This window comes from Capricornis sumatraensis, chromosome 20, assembly GCF_032405125.1.
Source record: "Capricornis sumatraensis isolate serow.1 chromosome 20, serow.2, whole genome shotgun sequence".
NCBI classification, from domain to species: Eukaryota; Metazoa; Chordata; class Mammalia; order Artiodactyla; family Bovidae; genus Capricornis; species Capricornis sumatraensis.
The window spans coordinates 45,650,860-45,668,753 of record NC_091088.1 but is presented as its reverse complement, the minus strand read 5'-3'; the positions used below and the strand labels follow the sequence as shown (position 1 = coordinate 45,668,753).

General features: G+C 45.3%; 1 protein-coding gene across 1 annotated transcript in view; it reads right to left on the bottom strand.

Moving 5' to 3' along the window:
• LOC138096769 (hydrocephalus-inducing protein homolog) overlaps positions 1-17,894 on the bottom strand; it is a 116,748-nt gene that overhangs the window by 71,777 nt on the left and 27,077 nt on the right. The window contains 8 exon segments of the mRNA XM_068993041.1: positions 1,306-1,489; positions 4,742-4,879; positions 6,077-6,294; positions 9,289-9,459; positions 12,139-12,312; positions 12,757-12,936; positions 14,968-15,136; positions 17,523-17,762. Of these exon segments, the coding sequence (XP_068849142.1) occupies positions 1,306-1,489; positions 4,742-4,879; positions 6,077-6,294; positions 9,289-9,459; positions 12,139-12,312; positions 12,757-12,936; positions 14,968-15,136; positions 17,523-17,762 (1,474 nt within the window).

Below are 17,894 nucleotides of genomic sequence, written 5' to 3'. Positions count from 1 at the left end.
TCCCCTGGAAAAGGGAAAGGCTACCCACTCCAGTATTCTGGTCTAGAGAATTCCATGGACTGCATAGTCCATGGGGTCACAAAGAGTCAGATACAACTGAGCGACTTTCACTTCACTATGAACTAAGAGAGCTCAGTGTTTGTAAATATTTCCTTAAAAGGAAAAGCATTATGACTGGTGCAGACTGTTCTGGAAGACAGAGGCAAGGCTGAGTAAGGAAGGGCAGTGATATGGCCGGAGCTGAGGCTGAAGCAGGATTCTGCCTCTGAGGGGTAGCACTGTCCTCTCCCTTGGGGGCTGAGATCTGCTGGGTCTGCTTTTGTCTAAACTTGGAATTTAAGCTAACATTACTTTCTTTGTGTATATGTGTATGTACTATTAAATCATTGAAAAATTTTCACAGGCCCCTGGAATGACAAAAAAGCAAAGAACTCAGAGTTACACAGCTCTTACTAATATGCTCTGTGATCTTACACGAAACTTTTGATATCTGTGAGCCTCGTTTTCCACATCTGTAGAATGGGGGCAATAATCTTTGTGAGGACTAAATGACCCAAAGTGTCCTTTAAAGACATTTTCAGTGTACACAATCTGCTGCAGTGCCTGGTACACAATAGGCTAAAATGTAGAAACTGTTTCCTAAAGTTACAAGCTTTACTCTGGTCTTAAAGGAAATTCTCAGTGGGCTTAAAACCGACAAGCTAATGAATGGGTCACCTGAGTAAGGATGGGACCTGTGATGTGGTCCTCTCAGTCAGTGCTCAGTTGCTCAGCCATGTCTGACTTTTTGCAGCCACATGGACTGTAGCCAGCTAGGCTCCTCTGTCCATAGGATTTTTCCGGCAAGAATACTGGAGTGGGTTGCCATCCAGGAGACTGTCCCAACCCAGTGACTGAACCTCCGTCTCCTGTATCTTCTGCATGAGCAGGTGGATTCTTTACCACTGAGCCACCTGGAAGCCCTGTGATACCCTCCGGTGGGCTGTAATTACAGAAGATGAAGGGATGTAATGTAATGTCAGGGGAAAGAGGAAGGTGCCTACAGTGAGAAGAGCTGGGTTCCATCCCTCCTTCTATAATCTCTCAGCAGGTCACTTGTGTCTCAATTTCCTCACATGCAAAGTAGAAATAAGAACTCCCAGCCACCCTCCAGGGCAGAGTTGGGGAGCCAGTAAGATGGCAGATGTAGCTGCACATAAGCCTAATGGGTGCTCACAGCAGGGAAGGACCCTAAAAGCCTAGAGCTCTGTTTAAAGGAAAGACCTATAGGGCTTGGAAGGACAGCCCAGGAGGGTATGGCCTTACCTTCTTGCTCATTTTTGGCTTTCTCCCGGGCCTTCATGGCTGTGTAATCCTGGGCCATGTTGATGACATAGATGTGCTCCCGATTGCCGATGGCCTTCAGCAGGCAGAGGAGAGCGGTAGCTGCGTTCCGAGCAAAGAGTGTCTCCAGGCTGTCAAACACCACTCCTCGGTAGCAGTCACTCAGCTGAAACCAGAGCACAAACAGTTACTGCGGCCACAAGACCATCTGTTCTCCAAGAAGGAAGCTATTTTTTCTTTTGCTGCTGCTTTTACAGGTGCTGCCATTGGTTCTGCAGACCCAGAACCATTGGTTCTGGGCCCAGATGAAAGTTCCACTGCCTTCCCACCTGCCAGATTCAATGGGGCTGTAATTAAACAAGAGAGAAAAATAAAAATGTTTCAGCAGTCATGAAAGATCTCTGCCATACATATCTGCAGAGTAAAGGATTTATTCTGTCTCTGTAGAAATCAAGAAAACAAATAATGTTAAGGTGAGAATCTGGGAAGATCCATGAAATACAAAGAAGGAAGATGTGTATAAAAGGTGTCCCTCTGCAACAAAGGCAGCAGTAGCTGCTGGGCCATTTTCATCCTAGTGGTTTTCCTGCCTTGGAGCGTAATGATTTTGGTAATAATAACTACTATAGAACAGGCCTCGGCTGCGCTGCAGTGTTACTTAAAGTGTAGTGCAGAGACTGGCCACCATGGGCTAGAGAATGATTACTACCACTTTCTGATGAGACGAGAATCTGGGTCAGAAAATCAACTACAGCAATCAGTACATATACTGTTTAGTTTAGTTGCCATTTTTTTTTCCTCATAGGGAAGACTTTGTCAATAAAGGAAGTAGCGCAAACTCTGTATCTCATCACAGGCCAGTACTATGAGTAGCGCAGCTCTCCTTGCTTACTTTGGGTTTTACCAGTGGTCTCAGCCTTTACTGTGGCTGTATGAAACACCTGCACACGTACTAGACCACTGTGTTCAAATGAGCTGAGAGCAATGGTACCTTTAACGCAGTAGTGAGTTCAAACCTTAACATGAATCATTTCTGGTGACTACATTCCTCCTCTTCTGAGAAACTCAAGTCTGATCTTTGTTTACTTAAATGTGCAATTAATACTGTGGCCCATTCTGGCAAACCAAAGCAAACACAGATCTCTAGGACCTGGTAAGCAATTTAGTTTTCTGTAATTCATAAGCAGCAAACCCTCCCAAATTCTGATGATCTAGTTTTCTTTTCTTTATAAGTACAACACCTATTTTGAAAACTCAGCAGTGGCCACGGGACTGCAAAAGGTCAGTTTTCATCCCAATCCCAAAGAAAGGCAATGCCAAAGAATGCTCAAACTACTGCACAATTGCACTCATCTCACATGCTAGTAAAGTAATGCTTCAAATTCTCTAAGCCAGGCTTCAGCAATATGTGAACCATGAATTTCCAGATGTTCAAGCTGGATTTAGAAAAGGCAGAGGAACCAGAGATCAAATTGCCAACATTCGTTGGATCATCAAAAAAGCAAGAGAGTTCCAGAAAAACATCTATTTCTGCTTTACTGACTATGCCAAAGCCTTTGACTGTGTGGATCACAATAAACTGTGGAAAATTCTGAAAGAGATGGGAATACCAGACCAGCTGACCTGCCTCTTGAGAAATCTGTATGCAGGTCAGGAAGCAACAGTTAGAACTGGACATGGAACAACAGACTGGTTTCAAATAGGAAAAGGGTACACCAAGGCTGTATATTGTCACCCTGCTTATTTAACTTATATGCAGAGTACATCATGAGAAACACTGGGCTGGAAGAAGCACAAGCTGGAATCAAGATTGCTGGGAGAAATATCAATAACCTCAGATATGCAGATGACACCACTCTTATGGCAGAAAGTGAAGAAGAACTTAAAAGCCTCATGATGAAAGTGAAAGAGGAGAGTGAAAAAGTTGGCTTAAAGCTCAACATTCAGAAATTTAAGATCATGGCATCCGGTCCCATCACTTCATGGCAAATAGATGGGGAAACAGTGGCTGACTTTATTCTTCTGGGCTCCAAAATCACTGCAGATGGTGATTGCAGCCATGAAATTAAGAGATACTTACTCCTTGGAAGGAAAGTTATAACCAACCTAGACAGCATTTTAAAAAGCAGAGACATTACTTTACCAACAAAGGTCCGTCTAGTCAAGGCTATGGTTTTTCCAGTGGTCATGAATGGGTGTGAGAGTTGGAGTATAAAGAAAGCTAAGCATCAAAGAATTGATGCTTTTGAACTGCGGTGTTGGAGAAGACTCTTGAGAGTCCCTTGGACTGCAAGGAGATCCAACCAGTCTGTCCTAAAGGAGATCAGTTCTGGGTGTTCATTGGAGGGACTGATGTTGAAGCTGAAACTCCAATACTCTGGTCACCTGATGCGAAGATATGACTCATTGGAAAAGACCCTGATGCTGGGAAAGATTGAGGGCAGGAGGAGAAGGCGATGAAAGAGGATGAGATGGTTGGATGGCATCAATGACTCAATGGACATGGGTCTGGGTAGACTCCGGCAGGTGGTGATGGACAGGGAGGCCTGGTGTGCTGTGGTTCATGGGGTTGCAGAGTCAGACACAACTGAACGACTGAACTGAACAACATTAATGAAACATCAAAACAAAAAGAAACAGTTACTGTGTTTCTGACTTTAAGAGCCATATATCATTATAAAATAATTCAGAAATGTATGAAGATTAAAAACCTATAATCTTGCTAGCCAAAGATAACCACAATTAACATGTGTTTTAAGGATTTTTATTATGTGTATGATACACATTTATAAATATTTTTAGAGAAATATAACTATGGTTTACATACTATTTAATAATCTGATTTTCTCAGTCAATAACATGGTGGTGGTAGTTTAGTCACATCTGACCCTTTGTGACCCCTGGACTGTAGCCTGCCAGGCTCCTCTCTTCATGGGATTCTCCAGGCAAGAATACTGGAGTGGATTGCCATTTCCTCCTCCAGGGGATCTTCCCGACCCAGGAACTCAACCTGGGTCTCCAGCACTGCAGGTAATTCTTTACCAACTGAGCTATGTAAACACTTATTTTTACCACAATCAACATCACTCCAAATTCTAACTTATCACGGCTCCACGTTATGATTTGTAACGTACTTCCGAGGGCTGTACCATGACTCTGGATATGTGTGTGTTTTGAATGTGCTATCTTCTGCTCACTGGTCCTTAAGGTGAGTGTGGTTTCAGCCAGCAGCCAGCCAGGGTCAGAGACTGACGACGGCTATCAAAAGGACAAAAGAGGGTGAAGAAACCCCGCTTTCTTCTCCGAGGCCCCTGGGTTCTGAGCTGCTGTGTGCGGGCAATGGCTCAGAACCTCAGCATTGCAGCAGGGGGACAGGCGTGTAAGCCCTGCATCTCCACGTAGGTAGGTGTGGACATACCTGAATTCGGTCGGCCAGGATCTGAGTGAATAGCTCCTCAGGGAGCACGCAGCTCATGAGCCCAGTATCACCTCCAACACTGGCACTGACACTGAGTCGACACTGCGTGGGCCCTGAGGGGAGAGGGCTGGAGGAAACCTGTTTCGAGAGAGAAGGATCAGGAGTCAGAATCCAGAAGTCTGGTGTTTCAACAGCTCCTCCACTTAACAGGCCATGTGCCCTTGGGAAAATCGTCTAATCTCTGGGTCTCATTTCCTCATCTATAAAATACAGGTTGTACTGTAAACTGGAAGATTGCTATCTCACTTGAATAACTGCTGTAAGTTTCAAGTAGGAACACTGTGGAAGATGCCTTGTATGTGTATTGAACAGCAAACATTTGTTCATTCATTCAAACATTTGTTCACTTTCACTCTCTACCCTGCTTCCCCCACAAGTAGCTGTATCTATTTTCACACCTTTACCGGCTCTAGAGGAAGATGGCACCAATTTCCTTCAACTGTGCTTAATCCTGGTCTCCCCCGCCACATTTCCTTGGAATCTCTTTCCCTCTTGGGAAGATCATCACCTTACACTTCTCCAGGAGATCCTATCTTTAGAGAACCTGCTTGTTCCTCTACCTCCTTTCACAGAAAGAACTCTCTTGACCCTGGGTTTGCTCCTCTAATGACTATTTGATCTTTTCTCCCTTTCTTTCAAATATCTCAGAAGCTTGCACTCATCTGACTCTGGTTCCCACCAACAATCCACTGTGCCACCCACTCTCTCTGGCTTCAGCCCCTGCTATTCAGCCGAGATTGTTCTTGAAGTCCCTCGGCACATGACTCAAACTCTCTGACTTCTTTATGACTTTTCAAGACTCCCCTGCAGCCCTCCCACAATTTATATTAGCCCTCCCACAATTTATATTAACATTCCTTTAGAAGTAGTTTGAACCATATGAAGTTGTTGCAACAGAGGTCTCAAGTGGTTGAATACTATCAATTTCATATCAATTTTGGATGGTTTAACCTAATTCTTTTTACATACTTCTTTTGTCCTAATCTCATTTTATTGCAAATAAAATGTGTGGTGATCACCCTTATCAGGCTCTTAGTTCAGCCTGAGTGCAGGATTTTGCTTTATTTATCTTCACTTTGCCAGGACCTGACCTGCTTCACACCAGGAGTGGTACAGGGCAGTACCCAGGCCTGCCTGGCCAGGGCACCTGTAGGAATGAGGTTGTGCTGACCCGCTGTGAGATGCTAGGAGGAGGAGGGGTAGGAGAAGGAGGGGGATTAGGGGGAAGGAGGAGGGGGGATCCCAACCCTCCTTCTGGGGAGCCCTGATTTGTACCTGGGGCGTTTCGGACGCGTGCTGGTGATGCTGCTTCTGAGACCCAGAGCCGTGGCTCTCTGCCTTGCCCTTGGTGAGCAGCACACTCCCACGCACAGGCTTGGTAGGTTTCACTTCGGGAGTTAGCAGAGTAGATTCCGAAGTTAACTTGCCCAGGGTCTCACTGCTCAGTCGCAATTGTCCCACGGCATTTTGACTCACAGCAGCAGCTTCCTGGGCTACACGGAGAGAGTGGGTTTATATTGAAAATCACCTCGGGATAATAAGGAAATAATAGGGAGGATGGCAAGTTGAAACCTAGTGTGATTCTTCTGGGGATGGTGCAGCCACCTCCACCTGTGGCTGGCCCAGCAGGGCTGGGAGAAGGGGCTCCGCCACTGGGGGTGGGTGGTGATGATGGTGGGTGTGTGCCCAGTCTGGGCTGGAGCCCCGGCCTACACTGTTCATCTACTCAGGGGATTCCACGAGACTCTGCCCCACCTTCTCTTCCAGCCCAGAAGGTAATCATTTGCGAAACTGCCTGCCCAGGAAATCTGACATGATTATTACTGTGCTATTTTACAGCCTTTTATTCTCACTAAATCTTCAAAATCCAGCACATATCATACACTTACAGCACATCTCAGTTTGGACTTGGCACATTTCAAGCAGCCAGCGGGTCCTGTCTGGGACCCATGGGTTTAGATTGGTCACTTCCACCTCAGTACAGCCAGCTGACTTCACAGCAAACAGCAAATGTAGCTTTGGGTTTAACCCTCACCATTGAAAGGGCTTTCTATGAAGTCACCAGTGACTTCTGAACTATGAACTATAGCTGTCCTCTTTATTCAATGTGAACTTTCAGCCATCTCTGATCATATTCACTTACTGATTTAATACATGTTTGTAAATATTTACTGTGTCTACTATGCACCAGGCACTGCTCTAGATGCCAGGAATACATTAGTGACAAAAACTAACACCAATCTCTGCCTCGGAAGCTCACATTCCTGTGGGGGTGGGGGGAAGACATACAGTGGAGTAAGTAGGATAAATAGTATGTTAACTAGGGATAAGGGCTATGAGAAAAATAAAGTGGGAAGGGTCCCCCAGACTCCTAACTAGGGCTCTGGAGAGGCACGGAAGTCCTTCTGGCCCCCCTCCAGCAGCTCCCTGACTGCCCCTGCCTCTGACCCTCACTCTGCCTTCTCCACCTCCCCGGCTTCGCTGCCTCTGCCTCCTCCTGAAAGATAAGTGTTCTCCAAGGTCCCATCCTGCCCTGTGTCCATCTCTCTTTTCTCTTTCTGGAACTTTCTGAACTGATTTCCTATACTTCAGCAGCCACATCTCTCACTTTGTTGAGGAAGTCTCTCCCAATCATTAAGCCTTTAGCTTGACATTACTTTCTCAGGGAGTTCAAATTTACGATTTGTCAAGGGACATCAACACAGCTCCGAAGACCTCTGAGAAATGCACTTTGACAGAAAAGGAAATCAAAAAAAATCTAACAGAACTGGAATTATGATGCAGCTTGGGGTTCCCACTAAAGGGTGCCAGAATATGCCACCCCCAAAGAAAGACAATCGGAGCTCAGGATACGCCACCTCGAAACATGCTGCTGTGATATCCTGGCTATTCTAAGCTGTAGACACTCGAAAAAAGCAGTAAATGCAAGGAGTGGCTTTCTCTGACCTCCCCCCAGCCACTGGAAGACAGTCTCCCTAAGAAGCTCCACTGTCACAGATCCTGTCCAGGGAAGTGTCATCAACCAGGGAGATGGACTCTTGTTGCAGAAGAAAGGCTCAAGTCCACACTACACCCAGACCATCAGAAGTCATCATACCTCCCACCCATCCTCCTAAGGCCCCTTCATCTTTCCTAAAAACCACTGACCCTCCCCTAACAGGACCACAACCCCCTTTCCTTTCCCTGTTAGGTGGCATATACTCCTGAATTCTAAAAGCCACTCATTTCCCCCCTGAGTATTGCCCATGGACACATGAAGCATCCATGTTAATAAACTTGCTCTTCTCTTGTTAATTTGCTTTTTATTACAGGGGCACTCAGTCAAGAAATCAGAAAAGTAGAGAGAAAATTATTTTTTTTCTTCCCTACACCACTAAAAAGCTGTTTCTCTCATCTTCCCAGCAAAGAATTTCCCATTTCTCCTGAAAGCCCCAGCCAGGTCTATCAACTAGTAAGCGTGGGACACCATTAGGAATGACATCATGCTGTTCTAAGCATTCCTATTACAAGAATGAGCCTACATTCAGCAGGCACTCGGCTTTATGGTCCATAGATTTTTGCACACTGAGCAGCTGCTCTCCTGCCCCGCACGTCTTTAGAGGATCTGAGGGAGTCAGGATTCTTAACCTCTGATGGGTAAGGCCATACTACTTAGTACTTAGCAGTAAGTACTACCACTATGGGGTTTAAAAACCTACTTTTCCTCTCCAGCAAACTTTCTCCTCCCCCATGTTCCCTGACTTGGTAAATGGCATAACTCTCTTTCTGGTTTCTGTGAGTGGTCATCGAGTGTGGCCACCTTAAACGCCTCCCCCTCTTTCAAGTCCCTGCCATGCAGGTCACTCTCAGCCCCACTCACATTCAGCTTCACTACTGCTTTATTTACAAGACACCACGAGAGTGCCTTTCCTCCTGTGACTTTCAGGCTATTTCTCCCACAGGGTGAAAAGAGCCCAATTCCTCTTTTCCTTCAAAATACAATCCAAATGCCTCATCTCAGCACTAAGGTCAACTGTGACTGCCCGCAACCTGTCTTCCCACCTCTAACTTACCGTCCCTGCTCTCTTGGTCTGGAATGTCCTTATCTTCATCTTTGCCTGTCAACATTCTCCTCCTTCAAAGCCCATTTCCCTGAAAACTTCCCCAAATGCTTGTTGGGACTCAATTATCTCAAAGTTGGTCTGTTGCAGAAGCTAGTACTTCTGTTACATACTGTCCTCTGCTCTGCATGTCAGTCCCTGCTCCAGAGGTCACCCACAAAGATGTGGGCCATATGCGCCCTGCTCGCTGTAGTGCCAAGCGCACTGGGCAGCCAGGACAGTGGATGTCTGTGGGAGAGAATTCTCTGGGCTGCTGATGGGCAACAGGTTATAAGTCAGCCTTCGATGGAGCTGTGGGAGAAAAGCCCAGGGAGGCGGGGTAAACTGAGCATCGCCAATGGGATTAGGGCCAGTTGGCCACAAAGAGTCAGAGGAAATGGCTCTCACCAGACTCCTCCTCCTTCATGGACTGCTCTATAGCAGCCCGAATGCAGAGCTCCCGGGCGCGGATGCCTGCGACATTGCTGCTGTCAGAGATGGCTTCCAGCACAACAGAGTCAAGGTTCAGGCAGGCAGCGCTGTAGTACCTGGCCATGTTGACTGCGGTGGCTGACTTTCCTACAAAAAAAGGTCAGAGGATTGAATTTCACAGCTCTCATTTGTCACTGTTCTCAACAGAAGTTTCTAGGCCAGAGGCTCCTATAAAGTGACCTCTCCAAGGTCCCGGCCTCTAAGTCTCTCATGTGGCAGCCAAGAAAAGAGGGAAGACTTGAGCAAGGAGTCATAACTGGGGGTTCTGGCCCTAATTCTACCCCTGAATAGCCGTGTGTTATGGCAATCCACATTCCCTCTGGATCGTCTCCTCTGCTTAAAAAGTGATTCTAGAAGATGAACTTTAAAAATCTTGTAGCTCTTACTTCCCTCATTCTACTGGGAAGAGACTTCTTTGGTTTAAAGAATAATTTGTATTGATGTCTGTTTTTCTCATTCAAAATACCTGCTCATTAAAAAAAAGAAAGCAGAAAATTCAGAAATAACAGAAGAAAAAAAGATCCATAATTTACTCATCCAGAGAGATTATAGTTAACATATGGCTGCTATTTATGCATCTGTAAATATTTCATTTACATTTCTTATTTAAAAAAAAAAGTAGTGGGCTAGGTGGTAGACTGAATAATCCCCCCCGCTAAGATGTCCACATCCTGATCCCTGAAGCCTGTGATGTGCTGTGCTCCGTCGCTCAGTCGTGTCTGACTCTTGGTGACCCCATGGACTGCAGCCCACCAGGCTCCTCTGTCCATGGAGATTGACATGGACAAGGACTGGGTAGCCTTTCCCTCCTCTGGGGGATCTTCCCAACACAGGGATCGAACCCAGGTCTTCCACACAGCAGGCAGATTCTTTACTGTCTGAGCCATCAGGGAAGCCCAGAGCCTATAACATGGTGCCTTACATGGTAAAGGGACTTTGCAGGTGTGATTAAATTAAGGGTCTTGATGTGGGGGAGGGCTCTGGGTTATCTGGGTGGACCCAGTGTAATAAGGGTCCTCACAAGAGAAGCAGGGTGGTCAGAGTGAGAACAGGTGATGTGATGATGAAAACAGAGAGACAGAAACAGACAGACTAGACGATGCTCTGAGGCTGGTTTTGAAGATGGAGGAAGAGGCCATGAGCCAAGGAATGCAGATAACTTTTCCAGAAACAAGAAAAGGCAAGGAAATGGATTCTTCCCCCTATAGCTTCGAGAAAGGATGCACCTCTGTTGACCCATTTTAGACTTCTGATCTCCAGAACTCTAAGAAAGTTTTAAGTCACTAAATTTGTGGTTATTTGTTACAGTAGCAAGAGGAAATGAACAGAGATTACAAATTGTAAGCATGACTTTTTTTCCACTTAAAACGATATATCATGAACCTTTTTCTATTCATTTAATGCACTTCAATGGTACTTTTAAAAATTGTCATAATATACATACAAAATTTACCATTTTAACTTTTTAAGTGCACAGCTTAAAAAGCTAAGTATATTCCCAATGTTGTGCAACCATCACCACCATCCATCTCCCACATTTTTCATCTTTCCAAACTGAAATTCTGTACCGTTAAATAATAAGCTCTCATTCTTCCCTTTGCTCAGCCTCTGGAAATCACCATCCTATTTTATGCCTCTATAAATACAATGACTCTAGGGTCCTTATATAAATGGAATCAAACGGTAATTGCTATTTCACATCTTGCTTATTTCACTTAGCATAGGGTCTTCAAGGTTCATCTATGTTTTAGCGTGTGTGAGAATTTCCCTCCTTTGATGGGTGAATAATATCCCACTGTACCACCTTTAGTTTATCCACTCATCCATCAATGGACAGCTGGGCTGTGTCTACCTTGTGGCTATTGTGAGTAATGCTGCCATCAAAATGGGTGTACAGGACACTGTTTTTAAAGGTGATATAATCCACTACATGAATGCATGCATGCACGCGTATGAAGTCACTTCAGTCATGTCCTAGAGAACATACTATGGTTTAATTAACTAGTCCCCCATACTAGTATACCGTATACTTCATACTGTATACTTCAACTGCTCCCAGATTTTTAGTATGGCCAACAATGTTGCAGAGAACACCGAATGTAGTTAGTCTTTGTCCATATGATTACTTTCCTAAGATAAATTTTTAGAAATAATACTGCAAGGTCAAAGAGTTTGTGGGGAAGGACATGGCAACCCACTCTAGTACTCGTGCCTGGAAAATCCCATGGACGGAGGAGCCTGGTGGGCTGCAGTCCATGGGGTCATTAAGAGTCGGACACAACTGAGCGACTTCCCTTTCACTTTTCACTTTCATGCATTGGAGAAGGAAATGGCAACCCACTCCAGTGTTCTTGCCTGGAGAATCCCAGGGACGGGGGAGCCTGGTGGGCTGCCGTCTATGGGGTCACACAGAGTCGGACACGACTGAAGCGACTTAGCAGCAGCAGCAGCAAAGAGTTTGCACATATTTTCCCCACCACTCTTCTTAAATGATTTAATGTCTTGGATTCTTCTTTAATATTTTAATGCTATTAAATTATTGAAAGGATACAAGCTCCAACAATTCAGAGATATATTAATTAAAAATGAGATGTCCCTGCTCTTTCTCTAACTTTGTATCTTTAAAGTTGGCAATGTAACAATTTAGGGATAATCCTTTGTTATGTAAATCTCAAACAGAAGAGTATTTTATTGCCTCAAAAACTGCACATGCAAATTTCACTGTAAATTTATCCCAAAGGGGAAACTCTTTAGGCCTGTGCATACCTGACAAGGGCGTCCCATGGATGATGATGGCGATGCCTTTCCGGTTCTTGGCCATGCGGCCTTCTGCAGAGATGTCAATGCCCAGGTAGCGAGCAATGGCCTTGCTCACTGGGTTGTTCTCTACTTCTCCAACCTCCTCCACAGAGTGGCTGTCAATACTCTGAATCTTGTCAGCTACAAATTAAAAATACACGTGCGCATATGCGTGCATGTGGATACACCCACAATTCACACGGGTTCTGATGAAAATGGGATGACTTTTCTTAACCTACATGTTATTTTAAAATGACCAGCACAATCTGCTGCAGATGTTGCTGCCAGCGTCACTCACCTCATAGCGGACGAAAGCACCATTTTTGGCTAATAATTTGTCCTTAGCTACTAGAATTGAAAACACAGATTACTCTCTGATTCTTAATCCCATTTGGGGGAATCTCTCCTGCTTAAAAATAACACTGGAAACTAGTGTTTGCAATCGTAAGGGACACGGCTAAATAAATGATGGCCTATTCAAACTGTAGAATTAACGCATGACTGTGCTAGTTAAATGTGTTTTATGGAGAAAGGTGAAAGGCGCTTAGAAGGAACTGGTACCCGAACATTAAAATGCATGATTACTTTGCAACATGAGTTTTTCCAGGCTATCCTCATTCTCCTCTTCCTCCGGGTAGGTCTTGGACTCGACCATTGGGATGTGCCGCTCTTCCAGGTTGGATGTCACAGAGATCCCTCGGCTGAGCGAGGTCCTCTTTGTGCTTGCCGAAGTGCCCTGCTCTGACAAGGGACCGTCGCCCTCTTCTGCTGAGGGAAAAGAGAGGAAGCACACAGGAAGAGTCAGGAAGAGGACCGGGGAGATGGTTGTCATTGTTCAAGGTCTGCTCTGCCCTGGAGCTAAGACATCCTCTGTTTAATTTTGGATTTGAGTCAGAGAGGTTGTAGCTCTTCTGGGAATGGCAGCAGCGCAGTTTGGAGCTGCTAGCCTTCCCTGGACATGGTCTGGAAGCAGAAGAGGAGGGACCCTCTGTGACAGCAGAGTGAGCAGGAGCTCAGAGAAGTGCTGGGGAGGAGCAGGGCGAGCGCTTCCCTGGACTCTTGCTGGCCCTCAGGTCGCAGCTCCAGACCAACTTTTCATGGGCCAAATGGAAATGTGCGGAGGACAGAGATGAGAGCAACAAGGCCCTTCCTGACCCTCACTAAATCCTCTCTGTCCTAAAGCTCAGGGCTCTCTGCCTCGGGCCACCAGGCAATTCTGGATCCATCCCCCAACCCTTCCTGACTGTGAGCTCTCGAAGGCAGGGACTGGTTTCACTGATCTACCTTCCAGCACATCAGCTCAGTGCTCGGAACACAATGGGTGTTTGTTATGGACTTAACTAGTTTTCATAAAATTCATTTACTGAAGTCCTAAGTCCCCCACCCCCACCCCAGTATGCCAGAATGGGACTACTTGAAGACACAGCCTTTAAACAGGTAATTAAGTTAAAATGAGGTCATGTGAGTGTCCCAATCCATCCACAGCCCAACATGACTTGTGTTCTTACAGGAAGAGATTGGGACACAGACACACAGGGGGAAGTCCTTGTGAACACAGAGTGGGAAAACAGCCATCTACAAGTGAAGAGAGGAGGGTCATAGAAAACAACTCCACCAGCACCTTAAGCTTGGATCTCTAGCCTCCAGAATCATGGGAAAATAAGTTTCACTTGCTTAAGCACCCCCAGTTTGTGGTATCTGCACTGGCAGTTCTGGAGAACAATATGCTCAGTGAATACAACCAGGAGACTAGGTGGACAGGCAGCCTTCTTCTCTCCTCTCCTTTTAGAGCAAACTAATGTTCTCCAACTAGCTTCTGTCTCCCTGAGAGACAATAAGCCAGCTTTAAGGGCAGGAGAAATGGGCTTCATTCATTCACTTTAACAGCACACATTTATCGGGCACTGCGATGTATCAGGTGCTGGTTCATGCACTGGGTTTACACTGGGGAATACATGGTCACTGCCTTTAGGGGGCTTCTTGTCTAGAGGGGGAGATGGGTGTGAAGAAAATACACATGATGACGATTATGCAAAAGAAAGAAAGAAAGAATGGAGAAGGTGAATTTCCAGGATGAGGGCACAGGGAAGAAGGGAAGACAAGCAAGCACCCCAACAAGCTGCATGATCCTACAGGTCACCCTGCAGGTCACCCTGGAACCTTGATGTTCAAGTGTACACAAGGGGGCCCCTGGGCAGATGACGGATAGCTTGGGGATGCTGGGCAAGAAAGGGCAAGATTATAAGAGTACAGTCTAGCTTTGTGATAGAGGTTATGATCATGGAGGGTCCTTCCTCATGTGAACTCCCACCCCTACCTCTCGTAGGGCACTAATGTGTGCCATGTGTGACGGATCACCTTGGATCACCTAGGCACACACTTGGAGGCTGTGGAGTAGAGTGGTTACTGTTGTGGACTCCAGAGTCAGAGACATCTGGGCTTGAGTGCTGGTTCTGCCACTTAAAACTGTGGGCCTGGCTTTTCAGTGCTTCCTCTCTCATTTGTATGTGTGAAGCCCTCAGCACAGAGCTTGCAAGCATCTAGCAAGCATCCTTCTATGTCTGCATTAGTTGTTTTTAAGCCTCGACTCCCCACCAGACTCCAGTGAGAGCAGAATGTGTCCCAGCGTGCGCATCCATACAATGGGGACAACAGGGCCATTTTGTAAGGGTTAGAAAGGAAATCCCCAGGACACCGGAAGCCTGCCTGGCACCTGGCGGGTGCTCAGTAAATGGTTCATCTCCCAATAGAGATATCTGAAAGAAACCAGGGGCTCCAGAGCCGTTGAGTTCTCACCGTTCTCCTGCGCCAGACTCTCCAGATATTTCACCTTCATCTGCTCCTCTTTGGACCGCTTTATCTCCCTGAAGTACTCATACACCTCTGGGGGCAGCTTCTCCCCCGGAAGGCGAGGAGGCAGCAGCAGAGAGTTGTAGGAATCATAGCCCTTCAGTGTTCGCAAGATCTGCGCAAGGAGAACGGGAGTTGCTGTTGGTCTGACTGGAAGCTTCCTCCCCACAGCCCCAGGTGGGCCTGCCATCCATCTCATGAAAGCCCTACTTCTACCCAAGGTTGGGGTGTGCACAAATACTTTCTGGACTTCAAAGGGCAAAGTCCTCTGCAGAGGTCTAAATTGTAAGGTTGAGTCCTGGATATGGGGGATATAGATAGGGGATATACAATTTTGTGTCTGGGTATTTCCCATGTGGAAAAGAATTTTCTCCTTGTTTTAAAAACATTTACTGTTTTTCTTATTTTTTTTTTCCCCATTGACAAAAGTAAGGAACTCAATTATCCACTTTGAGTGACATGTTATTAAAAAAATGGTTGTCTCATAAATAGAGGATATAGGGAAAAACAGGTACAATGGCATTAGGTATGTATGTACATACATGTGTGTGTGTGTATGTGTGTGCATGTGTGTTTGAGAGAGAAACACAGAGACAGACGTATATTAGGGTTGTCAGATGAAGCATAAGATGCCTAGTTAAATTTGAATTACAGATAAAAAACTGATAATTTTTAAAGTATGAATCTGTCCCACATTGTTTATCTGGAAGTCAAGTTTAATTGCGGCAGCCTGTTTTTCTTTCTACTAAATCCAGCTACTCTAGGGTATATGTATATTTAGTATAGAAGACAGTAAAGTCAACTCCTAGAAAGCAATTACTTCCTAAGTTACTGGTGTGAAAAATCAGTTAGGTAACCATTCTCTAAGATCACCAATTTTAGTTGCTTGAAAACCAATATTAAATGAGCTTATTCTAAAATTTACATGGAAGAACAGAGGGCTAAGGATAGTTAAAACGTTAATGAAGAAAAACAGAGAGGACTGTCCTACCAGATATCAGGACTTATGAAGCTGGAGCAACAGACTGGGAGGTATAGATGTCGGGACAGACAAACTGAGATAGAGGAGAGAGCTCAGAATAGACCCATGTGTATGCAGAGCTTTGACACAAGACAGAGATGGCACAGCAGATCAGTGGGGAAAGGAAGGATTGGTCCAAAGATTGGCCGACATAGAGACACAAAGGCCTGGCCAACTTGCTTCAACCAGGACAGTGTTACAGAGCCAGCCCAGGTGCACAGCGTCCTGTGGGATCAGCTGAACGCCCTGCGCCACGCCGTCACAGTTTATCTTCTCATCTACCCAGGCCTACGGTCCTTGTTCTTCACAGCATCATCCCTGAGACCACTCCCTGATAGACCTTCTGCATGTAAATCTCAGAGCCTCAGATTCTGCTTCCCCCAGACCCTGGCCCACACTGAAGGCTGCTGTGCCAACACAAGCCATTGAACACTTAATATTACCTAATGGAGAAGCCTGCTTCCAGAGGGACAGAGTCCCACTCGGGGGAAAATTTCTGGATACAGAATCCAAATTGGGCAGAGCATAAACACTGGATATAAAGACAATGTTCAAAGGCCAAGCTGGTGGAGAGTCCAGAGGAAGCAGATCTTAGATGCATACTACTAAGTGAAAGAAGCCAGTGTGAATGTCTACATATGATACGATTCCACCTATATGGCATCCTGGAAAAGGCAAAACTAGAGACAGGAAAAAGATCAATGGTTACCAGGGGTTGGGAAGAGGGGGGATGAGCAGGTGGAGCACAGAGGATATTTAGGGTAATAAAAATACTTCATATGACACTGTAATGATGGATACTTGTACATTTGTCTACATCCCTAAAATGTACCGAAAGTGGACTGTAAACTATGGACTCTGGGTGGTTAGGATGTCACACAAGTTCATCAGTAGTAACAAATGTACCATTCTAGTGAGAGAGGTTGATAATAGGGGAGGCTATGCCTGTGTCGGGGGAGGGTAGATATGAGACATCTCAATCTAAAACTGCTCTAAAAAAATTAAGTTAAAAAAATGGATAAAGCAGAGAAATTATAAAATATGCAGCCCAGAACCAACTGGGGGGAAAAAGGCAGACTTAAGTCCTAATGTGATTACATTAAAAATAATGTAATATATAAATACCCCAATTTAGACACTGCCAGAGTATATTAAAAAGATGATTTAAATATATGCTGTCCATAAGAACCTCACTTCAGATACAATGACTGTGGCATATGTTCTTTACTGTTTTAACTATAAGCATGAATTAGTCTTTCAATTAGTTGTTTAAAATGTATAATGAGATCACAAAGAAGCAATGAATTCTTTCAAGGCAAGGGAAGTAGGTCAGCAAAGACTGTGAAGTGGTCTTTAAATTGACAGGGAAGGGTTCATAGAAGAAGGAGCAAGGGTCAGGAGTTGTCCAAGCAGATAGAAGAGTACCTGGCAGGGCCCAGCATGTGTAGGAAAATGGAGTTTGGTTTCGGTCTGTGCTCACCTTCTCTTCTACAAGATATTGCTGGTCAAATTCTAAGGAGTAAAACTCAATGGGAAAGCTGCAGGGATTCTTCACCACCACCTTGGCCTCATCTCCAGCTGCGTAGGGCAGCAGGGGCCCCAGCTCCAGAACTGAGGGACTAAATTCCAAGCGTGGTTCTAGACCTTGCCCCTCCACCAGCAGAGTAAGCTTTTGAGCGCTCTGGGAAATCTGGAACACCAAGGTTTGGCTGTAGAATTTCTGGGAAACAAAAAAACAAAACAAGCCTCTGAATCTGTTTCTGTTGTGTGTCATGTAAAAACTGATAACCACTGGAGAACAAAATGGATTTTGTTTATAGATTAAGAAAGAAAACGTTTCTTATAAAACATC